The 27,884-nt window shown below is 45.6% G+C and overlaps 1 protein-coding gene across 1 annotated transcript; it reads left to right on the top strand.

Moving 5' to 3' along the window:
- Positions 1-27,800, top strand: LOC149441056 (uncharacterized). Its single transcript, XM_089657823.1, has 12 exons — positions 1-81; positions 19,308-19,497; positions 19,610-19,732; positions 21,835-21,861; positions 21,959-22,018; positions 22,122-22,265; positions 22,359-22,415; positions 22,510-22,605; positions 22,703-22,774; positions 25,648-25,782; positions 26,617-26,691; positions 27,628-27,800. The coding sequence occupies exons 1-12, from the start codon at positions 1-3 to the stop codon at positions 27,756-27,758; spliced, it is 1,191 nt and encodes a 396-aa protein (XP_089513949.1). The 3' UTR covers positions 27,759-27,800.
- The last annotated feature ends 84 nt before the right edge of the window (positions 27,801-27,884 follow it).

The following is a 27,884-nucleotide window of genomic DNA, read 5'->3' as shown; positions in this document are numbered from 1 at the left end:
ATGACCAGGCTTTCTGAGAACCTTGGAAAACTAAACGCCAGCCCGGTGGTTGTGGCCCACCCCATGCCCAGGAGCCATGAGGTAATGGAGCATCCGGAAGGTGCCTACTGTTTTGCCATCATGGACCTGAGCAAGGAGCATGGGCCACCATCTCTAACCCAGCAAGCTTAAGACGAGCCAGCCTTCACTACCCCATGTGGTTTGCCTGAATCCACGGGAAAGCTAGTTGGGGTTGAGAACGCGCTGACTGCCTCGCCAGCGGTCAGGAATGGCCCACAATGCGCAGTGGACCTTGGTGCAGTTGTCCACTTTAGGGGCCTCACGGTGCTTGGCCCTGTCGGGGAAGAGCCACTTGGGCCCCTGTCACTAGTCTGGAACCAACCGCCCGTGCCCAGTCTGACAGACGAGAAGGGTAACTGTCAGAGGGGCATGTCAGTGGTTCAGTTTAGGAACTCAGTAAGAAGAGACCCCCAGAGGTCTGGGCGTGGGGAGACTGAGGCAGTTGAGGCCTGGTCTGCTCCCCAGGCCAAAAAGCAGGTTACGTCAGTCGCGGGTACAGCTGGCTACGGCTGGATGCGATGATCATGGCTCAGCTGGACCTGTGACTGACCTAGCAGACAGGAAACTGGAGGAACTGGTGTCCTGGATGCTAGCAGGCAACGAGGACTGTCCATCTTGGATGAAGGTACCTATGGACACCACTGGGAGGCGAGGTCCAGAATTTGCCTATCCAGTACCGGTGCCCACAGGCACTACTACTTCAGGCCAAATGTAGTCCTAAGCCTGAGGAAGAAGGTAGGAGAGGGAAATCTCCTTCTCTACCTCGACAAGAAGCTACATATTAATATGTTAGCAAATGACACCCCTGAGCCGAAGTGTTTTGTGAACAGGTGGACACCCCTGCAGTTGCCACGGGATTCAGATAGCCACAGCCGACTGGTACCCACCCGTGACCACTCACTTGATTGGCCCAGCAGTGTTGCTGGGGAGGATGGCTTCCTATTCAAACGGAATTCGGTTCTCCCGCAGTACAGCGGTACCAGGATGTCCCAAGAGGAACCTCTGGACAGAGGTCAGTTGCGTCAGGAGGGAACTTGTAGTTCCCTCCCTGGCAACCACCTGAGGGGGAGGTGTAGCAAACTAGCTCATCAGAGTTGGACGCGGAGTTCCCCTTTTTTCTTTTCTTTTAGGAAAAGTATTCCTCACACTCCCTACCCCCTCCATTCCTGAGAGGCAAACGGTATCTCCTGACAGATGGTGTGGGTCAGCCCAGGTTAAGCATCCCCAGTTTGATGCCAGCCGTCTGTGAAAGTGTACTTTCTTCCCCATCGTAATCAAGATAAGATAGCTTCTCTCCCGGACTTGAAAGAGAATTGAACATTCCTCAGGTCAACTGTATGTTTCATATCATATGGTATGAAGCTGTTAGTTTAATTCAGAGTTTCCCATTGACCACTCCCAAAACGTGTAGTCAGAGCCCCCCTCCCTTTGAGAGAGATTTTTAAAAAAAAAGAACAGGCTGCAAGCCTGAAGGCTAGTTTTGTACACAGATCTCCCAGCTAACATCGAAGGAGGAGATGAAGAATCATCCTGCTCTGCAACTTGGATCTGCAAACCCAGGCTTAGGGCAAGTAACTTAACCCTGTAATCTTCTTCCTATTATCTCTGCTGTGCCTTTATATACATATATATATATATTTTTGTGACATCTCTTTGTGAATATTTTATTGCACCTGAAATATAAAAGATGCGGCGCTATATCACAAGTATTTAAGTAAAAAACGTCCAAGATACCAATATATAGTGATTAAGTGACTAATGTGATCCCAAACATTATGTCACAAGCAGAGTAACATGCAGTGCAAAGTGCTGCTTCCATGCGGTGAACGTGAGAAGGATAAGGCTGTGCACTCACCAGATGCACAGTGTAACTGCGCATTTAGAGATAAGTTATCTCTACTAGATCCACTGGTAGCTCCTAAAGGTCAGGTAAAGCCAGATATTCCTCCACCCGCTGGATGTTGCTGATAATCCACAGTCTCTCTCTTAGGTGGCTCTATAGGTGATATGTGACTCACCTATCCACAGAAGCTGCCCCCCACAGTAATACCTTTCTGCCACAAGATGTCATCTGTTCTGAGTTGATTGTTGTCCAGAGTCATTCATCCTGGAAGACTCCAATTTTTGCCTAATATATAAATAGGCAAAAAACAAGATCTGAAGCAGGAGTAGTTTTCATCTGTCCTGTCAGGACAAAAAGTGTTTTTTGCCTATTTATATATTAGGCAAAAATTGGAGTCTTCCAGGATGAATGACTCTGGACAACAATCAACTCAGAACAGATGACATCTTGTGGCAGAAAGGCATTACTGTGGGGGGCAGCTTCTGTGGATAGGTGAGTCACATATCACCTATAGAGCCACCTAAGAGAGAGACCGTGGATTATCAGCAACATCCAGCGGGTGGAGGAATATCTGGCTTGACCTGACCTTTAGGAGCTACCAGTGGATCTAGTAGAGATAACTTATCTCTAAATGCGCAGTTACACTCTGCATCTGGTGAGTGCACAGCCTTATCCTTCTCACGTTCACCGCATGGAAGCAGCACTTTGAAGGAGATAAATTGTCACAAAGACTGTTTTTGCACTGCATGTTACTCTGCTTGTGACATAATGTTTGGGATCACATTAGTCACTTAATCCCTATATATTGATATCTTGGATGTTTTTTACTTACATACTTGTGATATAGCGCCGCATCTTTTATATTTCATGTTTTTGTAAGGTTTTTTGGTATCCTTTTTGATGCTGTGGCTGCTTTACTTTTCACAGTGCTCACAACTTCTTTTATACTTATTTTATTGCACATGTTTGACTCTTTTAGTAATACATCTTTCTTTCTGAAAGTGTTAAACTGTTTTTAAGCGCTTACCTGCAATTCACGAATTCCTGCCTTTTGAAGAGACACTACTGTGTTTGTTTACTCCCTGCCCAATTGACCATATTGGACAGGTGACTTTTCAATCATTATAGTGTATTTCTGACAGATCCCGTCTTCTCTGTACATTTCAAGGCGGTGGTGGCAGTAGAAGGGTTAGTTGCGTAATTAACCTGACCCAGTAACAAGCGCATTCAGGCTGCAGGCACCAATTGTAGCCCATTAGCTGGACAATCGCTGTGCAGGGTGCAGCTGGGTGGGGCCTTGTTACGCGCGTCACACCGCGGTTTTAGATTGGCCGGTCCTTCGGTCACAAGTTTGGTGAGGTCTGGAATCTGACGCCGTGGGCCTGACCTATTACTGTTAGTCGCGGTCGTGCGATTGTCGCATGTTGGTGGCGGCAAACCGTGCGATCGTGACAGCTATTACCAATAATGTTAATAGCAAAGGAAAAAAACTGTGCAAAAAATAAATATCTAATTTATTTATACAGCAAAGAAGCTGACTACTAATCAATAGTAGTAATTTATGACAAAATAAATAGTAGCAGGTATAACTTTAAAAGTAGTAATATTACAATGCAAATACAGAATTTTACCAATACAAAGAAAGATGACTATAGAAATAAAGTTACAGAAAAGAAACACAATAATACATTACGCAGACATCCTGATGACTGCTCTTCCAAAGGGGCAAGGGACACAGAGGCAGAAATGTGAGCAATGGCATACTTTATACCCCCTCCTCCCTCCATTCCAGGTAGTCACACCCTTCAATAGGTTCCAGTATTTTGCAATTTCTGTTCAAAGCGGGGCTCTCTGATTTGTGAAAGATATTGGCCAACTGTAGTTCATCAGATGGAATTTAGGATAGGCCAATATCCAGCGAAGCATACTTCCTTTGAAACCAGTTCCCACAGGAAACTCCCTAGGAGGTGTTAGAAATGACGACTCCAGGGCTTATCCAGGGCTTATTCAGCTGGATGGCCCTACTGTCATAAACCTCTACAGGAAACCTTTTAAGGGGTGGGTGTTGAGGTGATGCAACAGATGGTAAATAAGTTACAGGAATTAAGACCCCTATCAGAAGTTCGCAATAATATTAAAAATTATTGTAGGCCCAAGAAGGTGAAAATGATTATAGGCCCAAAATAGCCATCAAATTTCCCCCTGAAGTTAATTGGTGAACTTATACCCTCCCTCAATGATTTTGTACCCACTCATGACAGCCCAGAAGGCCCAATCCCCCACCACCATTGCGGCCTCCTCTTCTTTCTTGAGCACGATGGAACTCTTTATCTGTAGCAAACAAAGAAGTCCCGGTGCCTCCGAGTCATCACATTCGGACCATGAATGCCTGTGCTGCGATGTTTCCTCGCCCCTCTGCCTTGGAAGGACAGAACTCCCACATCGATGGCGGGATCCTGGTATCTTGAGTCCTGTAGCTTGGGAACACTGTGCGATGTTTGCAAAGATTGGATCAGACCGCAAAATGGCACTATTCAGCACGGTAAAAGATAGTTGAGGAAGATCTAGCTTTTATACCCTTGTCTCGTCTCAAGAGATGACGTGGTGGTTGCTAATTAATAGGTGGTGGTAGAGCAGGCCTCCAGACAATCATACATGGATACAAAAAAAAAGGAGAATGTCAGTGTACAGTTATTGGGGGGAAATCAAGAGTGAAGTAGCTGTTTGGGACTTTAAAGGTTGTGTAGCAGGCTCCTTGTACAAGAGGATTCAGAAGGAATCACACGTTCAGCAGTCGGTCCTTCCTCTCTCTCCCCTATTTGTAAAACCTGGGCATTCTGCCAAGTTCATGACTCATCCACTACACAGCAAAGAACACTGGGAAGGGGAGGAAGCAGGAAGTGAAGGGGAGAACAGAGAGACACGAGGCTGGAGAAAAGACAGGGACACGTGGAGCCCGTCCAAGCAGAGGAGGAGGCACTACAGCACTCAGCGCGGATAGAGGGACCCTGCTGTGTGTTCAGAGTCTGGTGAGCTGTCCCACTGGAGAGAGTAAGACACACCATTTACACTTTGCATATAGACTGGGACATCCACACCCCACTGTTGGGATCTCACCCATCCGGGGCCCTGTGCGAGCCACAGATCCCCCTGCCTGCTTTGCCCCTCACCACCAGTGTAATTGAGACTGTCTGCCCCGGGGACTGACACATACTGGGAGATTGCATCCTGCGACTGCCCCTGGTCTTGTGGTGCTTTGTGTTGCTTTTAGACACTGAGGTTGGACCCTCTCAGCCCAGAAACCTAGTGAAATCTGATGTAACCCACACCAGCTGAAACTCCAAAGAAGCCTTCAGCTGCTATTTACTTCATTGTAAGGACTAAACGTGCACCAACTAGAGCTCCACCGTTACAAGGACTGAAGTGGGGGAATCTGGCTTAGTAGCTTTATTAGAGGTACCTCTTTATTGCATTCTGTTCTGACTCTGAGGTGATTTTTGGCTAACGCCCCTCAGAAGCAGAATCATACACCGGTGTGGGTAATACATTTCATTGATAGAGTATAAGTAAGTATATTTGTTTGATATCAGTTGTATTCTGCTTAAAGTGCGACTCTGCCATCAGGAGATTTTTGGCTGTGAAGCCCTCTAGTGGCAGACCAAATTTACTGCATTGCATAAAAGAAGAAAAGTAAGTTTTGAAGTTGAAAGGGGAACCCCACCCCTCTACACTGCATTTCATTCTCCATAAAATTGTTCTTGTTTCATTTAACCCTGTGTCAGCAAATTTCTTGGTGAGGTATTTGCTATTCATTACCAGTTGTGCCAGAGGGATTGGGTTTGCTTAGGGTTGGATCTCTTGAGCGCAGGACCCATAATATATTCCAGCTTGTCCCAAGGGGCAGTGCTACAGTTGTTAAGCATAGGGGTCTTAATGTGGGCAGGTAAAGTGGGATCTCCACAGGATGCAGAGTCTGAGCAACAGCCGGTATTTACCAAGGCCCCTGAAGGTGGGGATGGCCGATGCTGCATGCTATTGCCAGGTCTCAGTCTCTGGGTTCTCCCCACCCACTCACAGGGCTCAGGTTGAAGCCATAGGCAGATTGATATATGTCTGCAGGAAGCAATTATAAGCATGTGAATCCTCGCCAGACTCTTGAAGCTGAGTCGTGCACGAATGCCACAGCTTTATAATTTACAGCTCATTTATCTAAAAAATTTTATGCTAATGGAATATTAAACAAAGAAAAAGAAAGGAAGAGGGAAGAGTAATAAAAGCAAAAGCATAAAGAAAATGATATAAAAAAGGGTACAGATTTAATGCTCCTCCAACTACGACTTTTACTTTACATACTTCACTTTAGGGTGGAAAAGAGCAATGAATCTGTATTCATACAAAAATAATTAAAAATTAGAAAGGTAAAAAAAGGAAAAATTTAAAAAATAAATACTATATATATATAGTCGCCCTGAAAAACTATTGGTAACTGCATTAAAACACAAAAAAATTGCAAAAATTGCAGCAGTTACTTGATAATAGACAACTTCTCCACCATACTAGTAATCAACAGTAATCAACAGTATATTTGCAGGTCAGGTACACACAAAATGGATAAATAGCAAACTTGGATACTACCCTACTTGTGTCTTTTCCAGTGGAAATGATCCCACTGAGAAAAAGGCAATCATTCCTCTAAGGTCCTGGGACACCTCTGATTGTACCTGGGTACTGGACAGAGCAAGTTGGATTTCCTGACTCCTTCACCAACATGTAGCAGACCTCCCAATTTGGTTCTGAGTACCTCCAGATCCATAGTGTAATATTAGTTGAGGTACACTAGGTGTTTAGGACTGGAAGGGCACCTACGGGTACTGTCTGAGGAGACTACAGCATACCCGCATGTATCACAAGGTGATCAAGCTGACAGGTATGCATGGAGACACACAGATGCTGGGGACAAATACATAAAAACAGCCGTGCAAAAAACAGGAATTTCTAGAAGACAGGGAGAGGTGCACGATGACACTGGACAGAAAACAGGCTTGAAATACACTTGGGGACACACAGGCAGGCTGCTAGGAACACTAAGGTGACAAGCATATGGTAATGAGGCAAGCTTTAAAAAAGATAGCCTGGCTGGGGGGGGGGGTAGCTGATTGAATTAAGAGCAGGAGGTTAACAAGTCTACAACACAAGTCTTTTGGGACAACAAGGATCAGCAAAACCTTACAAATTAAAGCCATGGAACTACATACTATATACCTACTGATCTTTAGGAATAGAGGAAATGGACCATCTACAGACACAGACCTAATTTAAAATCTTAACAACAAACAAACACAATAAATATAGTAACACTTTTTAGCTTTATAGCGAGTATCGATTATATTCAATGCAGTCCTAATAAATTTCCATCTGAAAAAAACTAAAGACGACTGGGAGGTGACCAAACATATTGTCACTGGTAATAGGGGATTGCTGGCTTTACCTAGTCGCCAATCAGTGGAGCAAAGAAACTCGTTAATACCAGAGTTCCATACATGTCAGATTAGGACATACACGTGTAAAATCCAATTGCACACGTTCCTGCATTGCAAATGGCTGTGTATATAAGTGGGTGCTGCAGTGACCGTCGGCTGGAAGCGAACAGAATCAGCAATGGAGAATGTGACCAGCACACCGAGGATCACCAATATGGGCCAAAAGTTTTAATGAACGATCACATGTAAGCATGCCTTGGTTACAGCAAGGCAATTAGATTAGAAAATACAAGACACACAGGCCCTGATTCACTATTGGGCGTGGGCGCATATTTATGGGCTTAAGCCCAATTTTCATGGGCGTCCGTCATTTTTTACCCTGCAACCTAATTCACTATTGAGCAGAGCCCATAAGCAGATGCCCAATCTAATTCACAAAAGGACACACGCCCGAAATCAGACTCACAAAACAGACTTGCTAAGAAGCAAGTCTAAAACCATGAAAAATCACTGCAGAGACATGTTCACTTAGAAATTTGCTTTGCCAAATATCAGGACTTCACTTTAAACAATATCTGCTATTTCCAAAAAAATTAAAAATGTGTTAAAAATCGTTTTTTTCAAGGAAATCGACACAGTAAAAATCTAGAAGCCCGTGCAGTGTCTTTGGCAGATACAACTGAGCATGTGCAGAACACATTTTAGTCCTCTGCCATGGGCGTTTGCTTTTTAGCCACTGACTAATAGTGAATCTGATTGTGGAATCCTCTGAGAGCCGGTACTCGCTCGCGTCTATTGTGTTTAATAAACAGCACTCGGCATATCTTCATGTAATCTAACTAGATTTCCTTAGTTCTAGTGATTCTATTTTTGTTTCTTATCCTTTATAATTATTTCTGTAATGATTTTACTTATTTCAAAGGTCTAGATAATATTTATTTTGACAGCTGAATGTAAAAATAAAGGTCCACAATAAAAAAAAAAAAAAAAAAAAACAGCGTGGGTCCCCCCTCTCATCCATACCAAGCCCTTCAGGTCTGGTATGGATATTAAGGGGGAACTCCACGCTGAAATTTAAAAAAAAAAACAGCGTGGGTCCCCCTCAATATCCATACCAGACCCTTATCCGAGCATGCAGCCCGGCAGGTCAGGAAAGGGGGGGGACGAGCGAGCGCCCCCCCCCTCCTGAACCATACCAGGCCACATGCCCTCAACATGGGGGGGTGCTTTGAGGCAGGGGGGGCTCCCCCCCCAAAGCACCTTGTCCCCATGTTGATGAGGACAAGGGCCTCTTCCCCACAACCCTGGCCGGTGGTTGTGGGGGTCTGCGGGCGGGGGGCTTATCAGAATCTGGAAGCCCCCTTTAACCCCCAGATCCCGGCCCCCCCCCTACGTGAACGAGTCTGCGGTAGATGCTCCCGCAGACTCCTTCACAAAAAAAAAAGTGTGGTGTAAAAAAAACACAGTACAGGGTCTTTGACAAGTCCTTTATTAAAACAATGTCCCCCGAAGCCGGCTGGCCCCGCCCCATACCTATATAAGAACTGTCATCTAGCCTTTTCTTCACAAGGCTGGAAGCCTCGGACGGGAGCGGAACCTTTTTTTTTTTCGGGTCCCTGCCGCCGTGATTGACGTTGGATCTACTTCGGGGGACATTGTTTTAATAAAGGACTTGTCAAAGACCCTGTACTGTGTTTTATTTACACCACACTTTTTTTTTTGTGAAGGAGTCTGCGGGAGCATCTACCGCAGACTCCTTCACGTAGGGGGGGGGGGCCGGGATCTGGGGGCCCCCTTGTTAAAGGGGGCTTCCAGATTCTGATAAGCCCCCCGCCCGCAGACCCCCACAACCACCGGCCAGGGTTGTGGGGAAGAGGCCCTTGTCCTCATCAACATGGGGACAAGGTGCTTTGGGGGGGGAGCCCCCCTGCCCCAAAGCACCCCCCCATGTTGAGGGCATGTGGCCTGGTATGGTTCAGGAGGGGGGGGGGGGCGCTCGCTCGTCCCCCTCCTTTCCTGACCTGCCGGGCTGCATGCTCGGATAAGGGTCTGGTATGGATATTGAGGGGGACCCACGCTGTTTTTTTTAAATTTCAGCGTGGAGTTCCCCCTCAATATCCATACCAGATCCGAAGGGCTTGGTACGGATGGGAGGGGGGACCCCACGCTTTCTTGTTATTATTTCTGCAATAAAGGGAATTATTTTACATTCAGCTGTCAGTGGGGAACCCCGCTGACAGCTGAAACATTAACTCATGGCTGTCGCTCCTACAATCCCGCATGATATGTTATCAACTCATGCGGCGTTTTAGTAGTGAAAACCAAGGCAGCGCTCATGTTTCAGCTGTCGGCGGAGTTCCCCACTGACAGTTGAATGTCAAAGTATTGCAGTGATTTATAAACAGTTCTTTAAATAACTGGCGTGGGGTCCCCCCTCCCATCCATACTAAGCCCTTCGGGTCTCGTTTGGATGTTAAGGGGTAACTCCACGCTGAAATTAAATAAAAAACAGCATGGGGTACCCCCCAAAATCCATAACACTTACTTATCCGAGCATGCAGCCCAGCAGGTCAGGAAAGGGGGGACGACGAGCAAGCGCCTCCCCCCCTCCTGAACCATACCAGGCCACATGCCCATACCAAATTATTCAAACATTTGTAAACAGAACAATGAACTGAAATGGTTTGGCATTTGTACCCCAAATATGACGTTCCCTGAGGCGTTGGTAAACCGAGGTACGCCTGTATTAGTATTGCAATCCTTTGTATTGGGATACATAGAACCAACATACATCTGAATTGGCAACATAGCACAACATTTGTGTCACATTGGAGATATCTGGCTAGTTATACTGACCATGCCCAGGGACCTAAGATTGATTCACAGCACAGAAATACAGGCTGGATTAGCAATGTAGCTCCGTGGGTTAGTGGTTAGCACTACTGCCTCACAACTCTAGGGTTGTCGGTTTGAATCCCAACCACGGCAAGGAAGTAGCATGATCTCCGTGTGTGGCTGTCTTCAAATAGATGTTCTGGCAACATCTTTGCTTTCTGTCTAAATGATCCCTAAAATGTGAATTAGAATGAGGCCTTGTCTGTTGAAACACCTTCAAAGCTGCACCTTATGTGAATGTCATACAATGGTATAAGATAAGGGCCTGAATCACTAATAGATTTGATAATGATGGTTTACACTCCACCCACTTTTGTGAAGGATTTGGCAAGCAAAGAGCTGACAGAGAGAGAGAAGAGCGAGCCAGTGAGACGAAGAAGAGTGAGCGAGAAAAACATACTGAAGAGTGATAAAGAGAGACATACAGAAGAGTGAGCGAGAGAGAAGAGCGAGCCAGTGAGACAAAGAAGAGTGAGCGAGAGAGAAAAGACTTGGTTGGTGAATCCACACATCAAACTTGTCACAAATCCTGGCGTGCATTTTTCCCCCAAATGCATAGCAGACCCTTATCCCAGCAGGCAGGTACCGCACGCCTTCAAAGATTTATTTCCTTTGTTGATTTTCCTGCTTCGCTCACACTATATGCAATTGAAAATGACTCTTTAAGTTGCCAATTTTACTGTGTTTTCTAGAGAATTGCTAACTAGTTGTGTTTTCAGTTGTGTATAGCATTGCGATTTCTATTTGAGTCTAGATGTTAAATTGCTAATAAATGGCCACAATTCTCAAATACCTTTGAACTCTCGCTGCAACAAATGGCGTATGTTAATACACTCACATTCACATTCATTATATCCAATATCAGGCACGATGTCAATGCACAAATCGCACCTGAAATTGCACACCCTGGATGCGACTTGTCATGCGATTGGCATGGCCAGCAACTTGCCCTTTGCATGGCAAATTGCACACAATGTTACTGGGGGCCAACACCACTGTCACATCTAATCCAATGCGGCAATTGCCCAACTTACAGTGAAGTTGCACAAGTTCACAATCCAATTGGATGTGAACAGAGCCTACAGTGGCCAATAGAGTGCGACTTGGTCTACGATTTGCAAGTCGCCTGTCATGCCAATTGCATGGCAATCCCAAACAATGTTACTGGGGGCTACCCGGTCACATTAAAGCAGATTTCTAAGTGGTGTTATTGACACCACAGTCACATCATGTGACTTGCATAAAAGTTGCATGATTTCAAAGTCGGGGTACATGGTGATTTCAAGTGCAATTTGCAAGACATCCGACACCGATCTCTCAGCAAATTGCATGAAAAGTAGTGTATTCATTACTCTATTATTACTTGCGGCTCCGACCAAGTTTGAACCACAACAATATGAACGCTACAATAGCGTGCACATTGAGTGAGACTTGGCATGTGATTTGCACAACATGCAAGTTGTAAATCGTCTGCAAAGTCGCACCCTATTGTCTGCTATTAGAGCAGTGTTTCTCAACTCCAGTCCTCATGGACCCCCAACAGGTCATGTTTTCAGGATTTCCATTATTTTGCACAGGTGATTTGATCAGTTTCACTGCCTTAGTAATTACCACAGCTGTTTCATCTGAGGGAAATCCTGAAAACATGACCTGTTGGGGGTCCATGAGGACTGGAGTTGAGAAACACTGTATTAGAGCGACCATATGGGTGCGTTTCAAACACTGATTTCTTAAGTAGTACATGTTCTACTTTAGTGGCAATTTGCATAGAGATCTGTGTCAGATGTCTTTGAAAATTGCATTGAAATGGTTAACATTACTGTAAGTCGCATGATTTGTAAATCCGCTTTGCCCAGAGTGTAATGTTTGGTGATGTTTGATTTCTGGAGTGTTTTACCAATTGATGGGAAATTCACCATACTAGTCAAATCGATTTGTCATTTTCAGTATTGCATACAAGATGTGGTCATGTGACTGTCTTAACTCATGCGAGAATCTGGAGGGAATTGTGACCATAGTAGCAATAAAGGTTCCAATTGGGGTTCCCTTTCACATCCCTGCTCTATGCTCTGTGGTATGCTGCACACATACATTTCACTGTATATTTCTTTCTGATTTGTGGGGCCTGTATACCAAGGGTTAATGCAGGTAGGAAGCGGATTCATCAGGTGAAAACACTTTCACCGACCAACTTAAGGTCAGTGGTGGGTGTGGCTTCATTGGGTGTGGGGCCTTGTTTGGCGCGCTCCAAATACACCCTAGCTTATATAAAGATGTGTAGTAGGGAGTGATTTGGCCTGTTACTAGGCCGGGTGGTTTGTGACTAAGTCCTTGCATGGTGTGGTTTGGGGGAAGAAGAGATTTTGTGCTGAATTGCCCCAGACACCACTCAGGCTGTGTTTGGAAGTGGGCTGGAAATGTTTGCATATTTTTGGCCTTGTAAAGTGTGTTTGTGTGTTATTGCACAATGATTGTGTTTTTTCTCTTTGCATTGAAAGCCTCACACATGTCAATCGTTTTGTTTAAAATCTGCTCTTGTTTTAATTTTGCTTGCTTATTTAGACTCCAATGCATTTTACTGACAAACCTGCTGACAAATGTATGTGTAGGTGATTTGTAGAGGTGGGAGGGGATTTGTAGAGGTGGGAGGGGATTTGTAGAGGTGTGAGGGTTTTTTTGCACATGCTTTGTTTCCTTTATATTTTGATGTGTAGACTTTTTTTGTGAATGGATCTTCATACTAAGTGATTGTGTGTGTAAGTAAATCTTATGAACATGAAAATGTTACTTGATTCATCTTCCCCTTTGTTTCCTGCTATAACCTGAGCACACACAGTTCATTAGAAGTATCTTTAGATTGTAAGCTCTTATGAGGAGGAGTGTTTCATTTTCGCCACATCAATGCTATTCTTTTTGACTCGCCAAGATATTGACTATACCTACTTGTTCCTGCTGACCAAATAAATGAAGATATATTTGATTAATAAATGTTGGACTGTTGTTTGTGTTTATTTTATGTTCAATATATGACCAACCTTAATAGTTACTTTGTATACTTACAAGCTACATTTGAGTAGATTATATAAAAGTGTGAATATGCAAGTGGGTGCAAACTGGCTTTTTCAAAAACAAAATAAAACAAAAAAAATAACCAGTTTGCACCACAATATTATGTACCAATGAATATGTCACATTCAATGTGCAGCCAGCTACAGCTGTTCTACAATTCGATTTACAGTTATAAAATAGTCCACACTGTGTTGATTTTTGGCCTTTGGAAACCAATATATATTAGCCAAGGTAAACAAATCACTAAGTAACACACATTCACGAAAACTATCATATAAATGCGCGAATAGAGTACAAAATTGCGCGATCGCATACAAATAAGCGCCACATAGATGTACCCCATGGCGCACGAGCGGCTGTCCTCCCAGAAGTCCGTCATCACGTGCGCGCGCACCCGGAAGTGGTTGTGGGGAGTGTCAGTGGATGAGGAGTGGTTGGTGGTTTTCCTGTGTCACATATTTTGAGAACTCTAGTGGCATTTGGACATGGCAAGATCACAGTTCTCAACTGAGGAGATGATCCTTATATGTAAAGTAAGTATGGCCATTGCAAATATGTTAATAACATGTGAGGGACAGGTAATTGCAATTTTGGGGGTGGGGCCTAGCAGAATCTCACTTGGTGCACATGCTACTTATCTGTACATTAGCTCCTGGGTATTGATGGGTCAATTATATTAACCACTTGCCTACGGGGTACTCATACCCCCTTCCTGTCCTGGCCAATTTTCATCTTTCTGCACTGTTACCCTTTGAATGACAATTGTGCGGTCATGCCACATTGTACCCATCTTAAATTTAGATCATTTTTTTTACACAAATAGAGCTTTCTTTGGGTGGTATTGACTTGCTGCTGTGAGTTTTACTTTTTGCTCGATAAACAACAAAATAGCTCATAATGAATAAAAGTCTGTTTATATTATAACATTTGGTAAACCGGTAATTTAGCAACACTGATGTGTGTTGATGAGGCAGCACTGGTGGGTGGCACTGCTGGTCACAGGTGGACGGAACTGTTGGGTGGCACTGATCATCGGTGCTGACCCCTGCTCTGATAACTGCTGGTTCTTGGCAGTACTTTCCAAACATTCTGAGAGCATGAGGAAAGTGCAGCCAAGACCTGGCAAATGCATTTCCCGGTGATCAGCGTGTCATTGGACGTGGTTGATCACATGGTAAAACGCCGTTGTGATTGGCCTTTACCACATCACGTGATCAGCTGTGTCCTTAGGACACAGCAATCACGGAGAGTGCGTTCTGCCAGGATGTCATATGACACCCTCCCAGAGCTGCCTGGATGCAGTGTAGCGTTATTCGGCTATCTGCGGTCGCCCAATAGGTAACCAGTTAGGCCTTCATGGCTAATCTTTGAATATCTGGACATGTATACTGCGTATAATGCATTACAGTCTACAATGTGTTGGTGTACATGGTATTACAGTGTGCAATGCTTTGCTGGATTCTGCATGACAGTGGACAGCGTATCACAGTGTGCAATGCGTTGCTGGATTCTGCATGACAGTGTACAGTGCATTACAGTCTACAATGTGTGGGTGTACACGGTATCACAGTGTGCAATGCGTTGCTCTATCCTGCATGACAGAGTACAGTGCATCACGGTCTACAATGTGTGGGTGTACACGGTATTACAGTGTGCAATGCGTTGCTCTATCCTGCATGACAGAGTACAGTGCATCACGGTCTACAATGTGTGGGTGTACACGGTATTACAGTGTGCAATGCGTTGCTCTATCCTGCATGACAGAGTACAGTGCATCACGGTCTACAATGTGTGGGTGTACACGGTATTACAGTGTGCAATGCGTTGCTCTATCCTGCATGACAGAGTACAGTGCATCACGGTCTACAATGTGTGGGTGTACACGGTATTACAGTGTGCAATGCGTTGCTCTATCCTGCATGACAGAGTACAGTGCATCACGGTCTACAATGTGTGGGTGTACACGGTATTACAGTGTGCAATGCGTTGCTCTATCCTGCATGACAGAGTACAGTGCATCACGGTCTACAATGTGTGGGTGTACACGGTATTACAGTGTGCAATGCGTTGCTCTATCCTGCATGACAGAGTACAGTGCATCACGGTCTACAATGTGTGGGTGTACACGGTATTACAGTGTGCAATGCGTTGCTCTATCCTGCATGACAGAGTACAGTGCATCACGGTCTACAATGTGTGGGTGTACACGGTATTACAGTGTGCAATGCGTTGCTCTATCCTGCATGACAGAGTACAGTGCATCACGGTCTACAATGTGTGGGTGTACACGGTATTACAGTGTGCAATGCGTTGCTCTATCCTGCATGACAGAGTACAGTGCATCACGGTCTACAATGTGTGGGTGTACACGGTATTACAGTGTGCAATGCGTTGCTCTATCCTGCATGACAGAGTACAGTGCATCACAGTCTACAATGTGTGGGTGTACACGGTATTACAGTGTGCAATGCGTTGCTCTATCCTGCATGACAGAGTACAGTGCATCACAGTCTACAATGTGTGGGTGTACACGGTATCACAGTGTGCAATGCGTTGCTGGATTCTGCATGACAGAGTACAGTGCATTACAGTCTACAATGTGTGGGTGTACACGGTATCACAGTGTGCAATGCGTTGCTGGATTCTGCATGACAGAGTACAGTGCATTACAGTCTACAATGTGTGGGTGTACACGGTATCACAGTGTGCAATGCGTTGCTCTATCCTGCATGACAGAGTACAGTACATCACAGTCTACAATGTGTGGGTGTACACGGTATCACAGTGTGCAATGCGTTGCTCTATCCTGCATGACAGAGTACAGTGCATCACGGTCTACAATGTGTGGGTGTACACGGTATCACAGTGTGCAATGCGTTGCTCTATCCTGCATGACAGAGTACAGTGCATCACGGTCTACAATGTGTGGGTGTACACGGTATTACAGTGTGCAATGCGTTGCTCTATCCTGCATGACAGAGTACAGTGCATCACGGTCTACAATGTGTGGGTGTACACGGTATTACAGTGTGCAATGCGTTGCTCTATCCTGCATGACAGAGTACAGTGCATCACAGTCTACAATGTGTGGGTGTACACGGTATTACAGTGTGCAATGCGTTGCTCTATCCTGCATGACAGAGTACAGTGCATCACAGTCTACAATGTGTGGGTGTACACGGTATTACAGTGTGCAATGCGTTGCTCTATCCTGCATGACAGAGTACAGTGCATCACAGTCTACAATGTGTGGGTGTACACGGTATTACAGTGTGCAATGCGTTGCTGGATTCTGCATGACAGAGTACAGTGCATCACAGTCTACAATGTGTGGGTGTACACGGTATCACATTGTACAGTGTATTACAGTGTGCAATGCGTTGTACACTGCAGTGTGACTAAAGCATTTTACACGCATGCACTGTACACACTAACGCATTTGACATTTCTAGTGTGCAATGCATTAGTGTGCAATGCCTTGGACAGTACAATGCATTTGCAGTATTGGTGTATGTTTATTAAGCACAGATAATTAATCTGATTTTAGTTACAAGGAGAAGTCTTCTCTGTCCCCCTGTTTATGAGGTGGAGGACAATTGTTTTCCGAAGAAGAGAGGAGACATTTTTTCAAGGAGATCTGTATAGATTTCCAGAGATCTGTGTAGATGGTTGAGGGGCTGCATGTGATCTCTGGAGATAATTGGGATTAACGATCACCTGAGTTAAACCAGTGAATGAAAAGTGTAAAAAAACATGGATTGAAAATAATCTGCACTGACCACTGTGCTTTGTCAAGCCACATATTGGCACATTCTGGTGTCACACAGATCCGATGTGAAATTTGCAGTGTTTTCTGTGCAAGCGCTGCACCGCATCACAACCGCAACCCCTTCATGCCACCTGCTGCGGCTTTCTAGGTGAAGTTACCAACACACCAAAATTGGTACACAAAGCGTATTGCGATTTGCCAAATTGGATGGCATGCCTATTCACACCCATGTGCATACCCTGAAAAAGGGTCCTGCACATTTTTGGCCCGGATGCGGTGCAATTTGAGGTGTGCAAAATGTTTGTCTCTAATTGCAACGCACACAAATTGCATGTGATTTTCCCAGGAGTGCGGTGTTAGACCACAATGCATGTATGTGAAGCCAGAATAAAAGGATGTGGATTTTGTCTACTTTTACTTGCGCATGTTAACATTATGTAAGTGCGTTATTCTTCTGTTTAACATGCTATAGAAATGGAACATGCATTTGGATGGACTGTTTTTGTATGTGCATTTTGGAAGTTTTCTAAACACACATTGACCCTAGGGCCACACCATATCTTAAGCCGCGTTTGTCAGAAATGCTGTACAGGACATTTAAAGCGGATTTACACTCCACCTATCAAAAAATAACAGTCATCAGCTACAAAAACGGTAGCTGCTGACTTTTAAAAAGCAGACGCTCACCTTTCCCTCGGTCCTGTGGTGTGTCCCCCGCAGCTCCTTTCACCGGCTGTCCTGGGTTCCAGGAGGACGGCATCTTCACTGTGGGAACCCAGCTGTGACAGCTTGCGGCTTCACAGCCGGCTACCCACTGTGCATGTGCGAGTAGAGTTGCACTTCATGAATGGTCACATGTCAAATGTTCCCAAAGACTACAAGGAGGGAGGATACCTTCCGTTTCTAAACATCTAGGCGATTGTACTGGAAGTAGGAGCGTGTATCTGTCAAATTTGGGGACCCGCTACCCAAGGGTGCCAATCCTTAAGGGGGAATGGGGGAGCAGTCCTTAAAGCGGAACTTCCCCTTTTGGATGGAGCTCCGCTTTAAGATGATTTCCTATGGGATATGTTTACACATGTGCTTTTTCACATGGCTTGTTTTTTGGGAAAAGGTCAGAGCCTTTTTGGAAATCCAAAAGTGTCATGTTTTTGTCAAAATACTTAAATGGAAACACTGCAGACAAAAACGTATTTCATGTTGTCTTCGTTTTGCCGTTTTAGATCTGAATAGCAACAAAAATGAAAACAGTAAGGCACAAAAAATACATAAGAAACAAAAAACAGCGCAAAACCCAATGCAGAGACGGCTACAACACAACCTGTGTTGCCTTAGGCACTTGAGTGCACACATGGCCCCAGGTGATTTTAACAGGTGTTTTTGGGGTCAAAGCATGTGTGTTTGCATTTGTGGAAAGTGTATTTTTGAATCAATTTTTGGTGTTGTTTTGTACGTATACTTTGGCAAACTGCACATCTGCATTCAACTTTGTGGTGAAAATTAACCAAATAATGTCCCAGCCAAAATGACATGCATTTTGCATGTGTGGCCAGAACACACACAAAAATGCTGTTACAAAATAATCCAAAATACAGGCTCAAACAAGACAAACATGCACATCCAAATTTCAAACAACCTTTTACAAAACATATCTAATGACCAAAAAGCACCAACAAAGTGGATTACAAAATACACCACAATGAGAATTCTAATGTCCAAACAAGCGTAAATTGCCCTTTTGTGCCCATGGAGTGTTGTGTTTTCTTTCAATTATCATTTAGGTGCGTGCCTAGCATATTTGTTAAATGCCAAAATGTGCAGCAAAATGCATGTTTGCTAACAACACTTGGGGTGCCATTAACAATGAATGGCACACAAGAGCACAATGCGTATTCAAAGACCATTTGAGCACACTTTAGAAGTGCTGCAACAATTGTGCAATTCTGCCAACAATTATGCAATTCTACCAACAATTATGCATTGCTCAGGTGAGAATGCATTGAAAATGACAATACAATACAATTATACTGTATGTACGTATGTATGTGTATACACACACACATGTAGATATAGTTCATGTTTTAGCTTGCCTTTTGGGACAATTATCCCCTGCTTTGTGTCTGATATTTGGTATGTTTGATTACACAAACCTCTCACATTTAAATTCTTGACCTTTTCTTGTCACCCACAGGTTTTGCTGTTACGCAAGTATGACGGTGGCTGTTCGAATTTTGCCAAGCAGACCATCGTGCGCCAGATCAAGCATCGGCTGTGGCAGAGATTCCACCACCGCTCCACTGTGCTGCAAATCCAGCACAGTTGGAGCGATGTGAAGCGGCGCAACCCGCAGTTTTTGAAAAAGGTTGCCCGCCGAATCTCTGGTAAGTCAAGTTATTAAAAAGTCTACTTTCAGTTTTGTATTGTGAAAAATGTTTTGCTACATTCATTCTGAATTTGTTTGGCAATAATGTTGTCTTTGTTGACTTGTTCTAGCCACAGCTGATGGGCGCCAGGCGGTGGTCTGCTTGGCAAAAAAACCTCACAGGAGGACAGCCACCGTCCACTTCTTCCAACCACAGGCGGGGCATCCCCTGCGGAGACTCCGCATTGTGGAAGGTAAGCACAAGCTCTAGAAGCTTGGACCTCATGACTTTGCCATTGTTGCCATCTCCACACTGATCTCCACTGACTGTCAATTGTACATTAATGCCACACACATTGCTTGTAAATGACATGATAACTGTGACGGAAGCGTAGGCAGGACAGAACACACGGAGGATGCTAAACACACCAAGCGTTATTGTTATATGGAAAGCACTCAATCAGGGTAGGAATTTAGCATCCGGGCACCCAAAATGGGGGAGGAGAGGGGAGTAGCTCCAAACAATTGTAATTCAGCCCATGATAGGGCAATTTGTGTAGCGATGGCCCAAGCATATATTAATCCAAGCAGGCAGCTCCTGCAAAAGTAATAGGGAGGTTCAATGGGGCAATCCAGGCAAAAAATGTATGCGAGTTCCACGGGACAGTACAGGCAGGGAAAATCGGGGGATCCAGGGGGGTAGTTCAGACAGGAGGATTGGGGCATTCACGGTTTAGGCAGGAGTATCCTCGGGCACACAGCAGGTAGCAGGCAGGAGTACCCTTGCACACAGCGGATAGCAAGCACCTCTAGCCCCCCAGGTATCAGCAGAGTACTCAGCGGGTTCTTGGAGGTGGGGAGGTCTGGCCTCAGCTCAGACTTCCCAACAGCTGCTCATGGCGACATACCAGGGACCAACAGTGGACTGGGTCCTGCTCCGGTCTTCTTAAGCCAGAGCAGGACGCTTCCCGGTTGTCCTGGCAATGGCCGGCCCAGCGTCAGGTCGCCAGGGCAACAAGGCACGCCCCGCTCACTGGGGCCGCGCTCAGGGAGCATGGCCTTTGTCTCTGGCGGCCGCAGAGTGTGGGAAGCCTCGTGGCTGCGCTGTGCCCACCGGGGGGCATGCAGGGACACCCCGGCGGCCTGTGCCATTCGGGCCAAGCGGGGTAGCTGACTCCTTGGCAACTTTGCTGAGGAGAGGTGCTACCCGCACCACAGTGGGTGTTTCCTCCCCTCCTGAACAGCTTTTGATGTAGGCTTGTGCAGGACCCTAGGAATCTGCAAGGGGAAGAGAGGGGGGATGATGAAAGGAGAGCAAGGGGGGAGGAAGGGACAGCAGGCTGGAGGGGGACTGTGACAAGAACCTTTTGTTAATCACTAATAGAGCTGTGTTTGGTGTCATTTGATCCCCAATGGCTGTTTGTTTGTGATACAGGATTTATGCCTAAAAATATTATGGCTTAGATGTTCACAAACATATCCCATCAAAATCGCAGTCATAACATTTTGTTTATCCATTTGACAGAATTGGACTTCTTTTGACCCATTAAATTACAATATTTGTATGTTATGTATGCTGTTTGAAAGTTGCAGAGTATACAAATTATGGAATATTTTGGACTAAAATGCAACTCCATGGTGTACAGCCAATCTCATTTGGTGAGGCCCCATAAAATGACAGAACATGAGAAATATTCTACAATGCATAGTACGTTATTATTAACACATTAACACATAAATACAGTATTATAGAGAGGGGACATCTGGGGGGATTTCTGGTTCATTTTGGGGATGGGGGAATTTCAGAATCTTGGCTTGTCCTTACATTGGGAATCATTCTAACGGAAATGTTTAACATTGTCTTGACTTGCTTACATTACTGCCATGTGGCCTTTTTGGTGATCTGGTATATATGGTCTACAGCCAATCATATTGACCAGGGTGCTGTGATTGGTCCAAATACCATGTGATAAGTGTGGTCCAATCCTATTAGGACATCCAAGAGTTCCTAATATCTAAATTGACATTGTGATCATGTCATTGCATAGCAAATGCATGATCAACAAGATTAACAAATCATCCTCCTACCATGACTTGCTATCTGCTGTAGTGCGGTGGACAAAGTTGTGGAAAATGATGCAGTCTGCCCCAGTGGATGTACATCCAAAGTCAAAACACAACAAATTAGGGACACGAACACAATTGTGCCTGTATGTGTGGCCTGACACCAGGAAATGGACAGTTGTCATTCAGCCCTGTGGCCTTAGCTTTGGCACACAGGTTTGTGAGAAATGACTAAACTTCTGCCATGTTTTTAGGTTAGTAATGTTACAATTCTGTGTTATTCTTTTTGTAGAACAAGACAGTGAAGAGGAGGGCCAATGTAAGTGCCTTGAATGTGATTGGCTGTTCTCTGTGTGCATTATGTAACTTTGATGTGTGCAATGTGTTTGTTGTGTTCTATCTTGTTGTTTATGTAGCACCAGCTATGTTGGAAGAGGGGGATGAGGAGGAGGAGGGCACATCCTCTCAGGCTCACTGTAAGTGCATTGAATGTGCTTGTCTGTTCTCTGTGTTCCTTGTTGTCCTTGGCTCTCTCAAAGGGGTTGTTGTTGTTCTTCTTCTTCTTTCTTGTTTGTGTAGTACCAGCAAGGTTGCCCACAGTGGAGGAGGAGGAGGCGGCGGTGGCACCACCACCACCACCATCACCACCACCACCATCACCACCACCACCCCTGTCTCCGCGGTCGCCTGTGCTGCCGGAGACTCCCTCACCTCCAGTTCACTGTAAGTGTCTTGGATGTGCTTGCCTATTCTGTCTGTGCATCATGTAACTTTGATGTCTGCAATGTGTTCTGTTCTATCTTGTTGTTTATGTAGCACCACCAGCCATGTCAGAAGAGGGAGAGGAGGGGGATCCCTCTTCTGAGGCACACTGTGAGTTCATTGAATGTGCTTGTCTGTTCTCTGTGTTCCTTGTTGTCCTTGGCTCTCTCAAAGGGGTTATTGTTGTCCTTTCTTGTTTGTGTAGTTCAAGCAAGGTTTTCTCCGGAGGAGGAGGAGGAGGCCCACCAGCCACCTCCAGAATTTAGTCCACAGCAGGAGGCCCCCTCACCTCCAGCTCACTGTAAGTGCCTTGGATGTGCTTGCCTGTTCTCTGTGTGCATTATGTCAATTTGATGTTTGCAATGTGTTGGTTTTGTTCTTTCTTGTTGTTTGTGTAGCTCCAGCCATATTGGAAGAGGGTGAGCTGGAGGAAGAGCAGAGGGAGGAGTGGTCACCCCCTCAGGTCCACTGTAAGTACCTTCAATGTGTTTGGTGATTTACCTTCTGTACAATCATGCTGACCATAGCTGTAGGCTAATTTGACTGCTTAATATTGGCCAGACTGTAGTTTCTTATCTAAGTCTGCCTTATTTTTGTTTCCACTACTGCAACTTACCTAGGTGGTTGAAGCATTGGTCCAATACTTCATCTGTCCCCCCTAGGTTGTAAGGGTGGTAACTCCGCTGTGATGGAGCGTAGGCAGGACCAAACACACAGAGCAGATGATAAACACACAATGCTTTCTTGAATTAGGACAGTCACTCAATTTGGGTATGAAGTTAGCGTCCAAGTTCTCGTGGCAGGGGAAGAGCAGGGATGGCTCCTCAAAATATTGTAATTTGGCCCCAAGAAGGGCAAACTTAGAGTCTCTGTTAAATTGTAATCCAGGCAGGGAAGGGAAAGGAGGGAGAGTTCACAGCCCTTCCATACAGGGGGGAAAACAGGGGCAGAAACACTCACAGTTTCGGCAGGGGTTTTCCTGGCTCACAGCGGCCTACAACAGGGGGTGACACTTAGCACACAGGAGAGGGTCCACTTCTACAGCACACTGCAACACGTGGCCTCACAGTATTAGGCAGTGTAGCAGCGGGTACTCCTCCTGAGCCCCGAGTATTAGCAGAGTGTTCAGCGGCTAATAATCCTGGTATCCCTAGAGTATTATGCAGAGTGGCTGCGGGGGTCTCGCCTCAGCGCAGACCTCCCAGCAGCTTCGCAGCAGACAAAACACCCTGGAGAATCCTGCGTCGGCTCCCTGTTGTCCTGGCAACGTCCAGCCCAGCGCTGTGTTGCCCAGGCAATGAGGCACACCCTCTTGACACGGGCCTTGCTCTCTTTGTCTCCAGCGGGTGCAGGTGCGGGAAGCCTCGCACCCGTGCTAGAGCCGCCGGGGGGGCGCGCAGCGACAGGACGGCAGCCCTGCTCCGGAACCCACTGGTGGGAGGCTATCCCTCTCCTGGCTGTATGGCCAGGAGAGGTGTGACTCCCGCTACAGGGGGTCACCTTCCTCCCATGGGGCTTTGCAGGATGGGAGGAAGTGACAAGCAGCGGGGGGGAGAGGTGACACCTCTCATCCTGTGCAGCCCAACTTCAAAGGCTGCTACAGGATGAGAAGGGGGTGGGTGAGGGGACACAGGCACCAGGAGGGGGTGGGGGTTTCTGGGAGTTCAGGCACACTGTGCCATCTGCAATCACATGTTTGCTGTCAGCTCAACCCCCCAGCACTTACTGTGCTGTGGAGGGGGAGGCACTGGCAGGCTAAACTCTTTGTTATTCGTGGCTAGGCTGATCCAGTTGCTGCTCCGGAGTCTGCAGTATATCATGACTTGAAAGTCAGGATCTTGATCCAGTCTGGCCATGCTGTGTGACTTCAGTGAATAGAATGCAGCTGTCCCCTGAAAATGTGTCGCAGGAGTGCCAAATGAACTACACTTCTGTAATCCACAGGAGAGGTACAGTCCAAAAATCTTGGGCTGGATTTCCCTTTTAATCTATGTATGTCAGGCTTAGAGTGTAACTAAACCCCGAAGCCTGCATTCACTCTATCTGGTCTACGCAGACCCTGCATTGACTATATCTGCTCTCCCTGTACCCAGAATTCACTCTGTCTGGTCTCCCGCAATAAAACAGAACATGGCAGTGCAAGTATTTAAGGCCATAAAAAAAGCTAAATGCCTTTTATCATCAGCAGTTAGAGCAGTCTTGTGACTTCAGCAGAGCTCTGTTAAACTTTGAGTATTTGTCTGTCTGCTCTAGGATGGTGTGAATCTTCTGGCCCTCTATGTGAACAGTGCTGATTGGCCCTGTGCTGATCACATGCACCCTCCCCAAACAAACACCCAAAAAGTATAGCAATGCACAGCAAACTGAGCATGTGCATGTGATTACGGATTCAGTCTGTATCAGTTGGTCATTTCAACAAGAGGAGGGGCAGAGAAGACAGGATCAAACAGCCTTCTTACACAAGACAGAGTATTAACCCCTTAGTTTACACAGCGAGTATAACAAGGATGATTTACTGCATATTTACACTGCTTGGACTGTTGTGGGTATAGTAAGACTTTAAGTAATATTGCTTGCTTTCTTATCACACATGGTCAAGCAGTTTTGAGAATACAGCTTCCAATGTGGATTCTAGTGTAGTGGCCAGGCAGTTATTAGCTCAATATGTGTAGGCCTGTACACATCCATACCTTTCGGAGACCAAGTTCTGCTCTCTAGCACAGCATGGGATGATAATTGGCAGCAGGTCAGTATTTTTAGAGCCTGAGGAGGATGCCAAGCAGTGGGGCTTTCATGCTGCGAATGCATGAAGCCAAGAAACTTTGGCCTTTTGACCAAATTTACAATGACCATCCAACACAGGATATGTGCCCCCAAAATCCACTAGCAGAGGGGTGGGAGAGCCTATCTCTGAGGAGCTTCTCGGCTATTAGTGTTTGGGAAGTGTTCTGAGTTGTGTGTCTTTGAATATCCAAGGGTTAAGGCCTTTCCCTTGTGTCAACCTTTGAAAAGGTTGCAGCTAAGGGCACAGTGGCTGTTAACACCACAACCCCTTACAATATCCGACATAAAGATTGGACTTTGTACATTTTCATGAGTGCACCCTCTTCTATTTGTACAATCATGAGCCAGAATTTCACGTTCGACTTTCTTGGACATCCATGGCTCCCTAGGGTCATACACTATCGAAACTTAGCTGGAGTTAGTCTGCACCTTGTACTTCAAGTCTGAGAGAATGTAAGGCTTGGTTTTAACAGTGTGTGTGTTTGTAGTAAACTCTTAAGTTTACAAAGCCTCGAATTATACTGACATGTGGAGCTCTTTTGCTTGTGTTTTTTTCAAGTCACCTTGCACTCAGAAAGGGAGTGGCTGCACTTCAGAGCCCACAGGAGGCAATGGATGGAGGAGGAGGAGGAAGAGGTGGAGTCGTTGGAGGAGGGCCAACTCCCCTCCAGTTCCCCTGAGCCCCAGGACCCAGGTATGTCCCATTTGTGTGAATGTGATCAACTTTACAATATTTGCTTTTACACAGTGTCTATGTGTGGGGGTGTCACATGAGATGTGTTGGGTAAAGGGTGGTAAGCCTGGCACCAGACTTATTTTTTCTAGTGATTCCCAATCTGCTCCAAGCTACAAATGCCACCTTGCAGTGTGCATGTGTTAACACTTGAGGGGGCATTTGTGTTTTGGCATAGGGGAGGAGAATATTGTATGGACTAAGCCCTTTTACAGCTAGACTGTCAAAGACTTAGACCTTGTGACGTCTTCCTGTGAAGCTTCAGGTCTGCTGCCGACCTGTGACCTTTGCTTTGGGATGATGTAAGTCACTCTATTGTAGACCCCAGAAAGGAAAGTGAGAATGGCTGCAAAGGCTGACCAATGAGTGTTTCCACTATTACTGTAGTGTAAGCGTAGCTAAGCTGATGTGTGTGAGCCAATTCCTCTTGTCAAGAGCAAGCCTCTCCAACATTGGAATGCTGGCACCACACCACTGGCAAGGGAGACCTTTGGGTTACGTCCTAAGGTGATCTGAAACATCGTCAATGGACAGCCAAAGAGTATGTTAGCATTGTAGGATATGAGCAGCTTGCTGGAGTGTAGGTGCCAACAAGTGGCCAAATGAATTTGGCCTTAAGCTCTTCTGGCCATCTAGTTTAGTAACCCAAACCGAAAGAGGACTTTGCTATGTTGGGTAGGGCTAGGGCTTACTACCTGGGGCCTGTACTATGTGACTGTTTAACATCCATGTGTTTGTCAAATGTCAGGACTCGCAACTTTTTCTTGTGTCTTTTTTTTGTTACTCTTCATGTAGTTGTACTTCCCAATGCCCCACCTGCTATGGGGGAGCTACAGCCCCCACTGGATGCAGAGGCTGACATCCCAGAAGGTCAGTTTCTGAACTGTTTACACATATGCACATGTAACGTATGTAGAAGGCTTCAGCTCCCCCTTGTCTAAACTGTTTGGCCTCGTCCTGTGTATAGGATGCCCCCCACAAAGAAATAAAACATTCACACTAAACAACACATCAGGCAGATAGGGGCTTAATATTCACACTTAGACCTGACAGCTGAGTTGTTCTACATAGGCATACATTAAAGTGTTTTTCTAATTAAGAAAGGGCAATAAACAAAGAATATGACACAATAGTCAAGCACTAACCTGACACTCCAGTGATCCAAAACCTGCTTCCCAAGTAACTAGTGTTTGTTCCACTCTGGTCTCTCCACTATCTTAAAGAATCACTCCTAATAGATGCAGCTGACACATCCAGCTTCCTGGGAGAAGGACTGCCTCCCTTCAAGGACACACCTGGTTAATCACACTGCCAGCTCTTTAGGAATCTCTGGACCTGTGTGGAGGGAGTTGGGCCACTAGGCTCCAATAGGCTCACAGAATTTGCTCAGCTCTGTGCTCTGGCTGAGGTGCATGTGTGTAGGGCCCCACCCCTCCCCTCTCTGCAGCTAATAGAAATCTAGGATAGATGTCTTTGGGAACTCTGTGGAGGAGATAGGTGTGGCAAAGTCATCTGTTGCCCTTACTGATGAGATTGCCCTTTTTGCTGTTGCCCACAGATATATTTGTAGTCAGTGAGCAAACACTCTAATCTAGGCCTAAGGATTCCAAACTCCCTCCCTGGCCCATGAAATCCTCCCAGGCAAGAGATGTAAGCTCTGTGTTCCAATGATAAGTTGAAAACAGCATAGAGTGCTTTCAGGATAATTGACAAAGTTAGACAAGTATTGCATGCTGTTGTTTGTGTGGAAGCAAGTGTCTCCTTTTTTAATTGCAGCAAATGCATTTATTCTGACTTTTTCTACAGTGTTCAACCACCCAGCCATAAGAAGCCTCATGGGCTGGGTGTGTGAGCGCATTGGGACGCTGGAGCAGGCATTGGAGGTGGGGCCAGCCGAGAACCAGCCAGACATTGTGGCCTATTTTCGTCAGTTTTAATGTTTTTAAATGTTTTTATGAATAAATGTTATTTATATTTGACAGTGGACTGTGCTGTGGCCTTCTTTAGCCTTTGCAGGTAGGCAATCATTTTCATTGCAGTTGGAGCTGATCTGCATGTCCCTA

The sequence above is a fragment of the Staurois parvus genome, unplaced genomic scaffold (assembly GCF_062004578.1).
Source record: "Staurois parvus isolate SC_StPar_1 unplaced genomic scaffold, SC_StPar_1.0 ptg001032l, whole genome shotgun sequence".
Taxonomy (NCBI): Eukaryota; Metazoa; Chordata; class Amphibia; order Anura; family Ranidae; genus Staurois; species Staurois parvus.
Note: the sequence above shows the minus strand (reverse complement) of the source record. Positions and strands in the feature narration are given on the sequence as shown.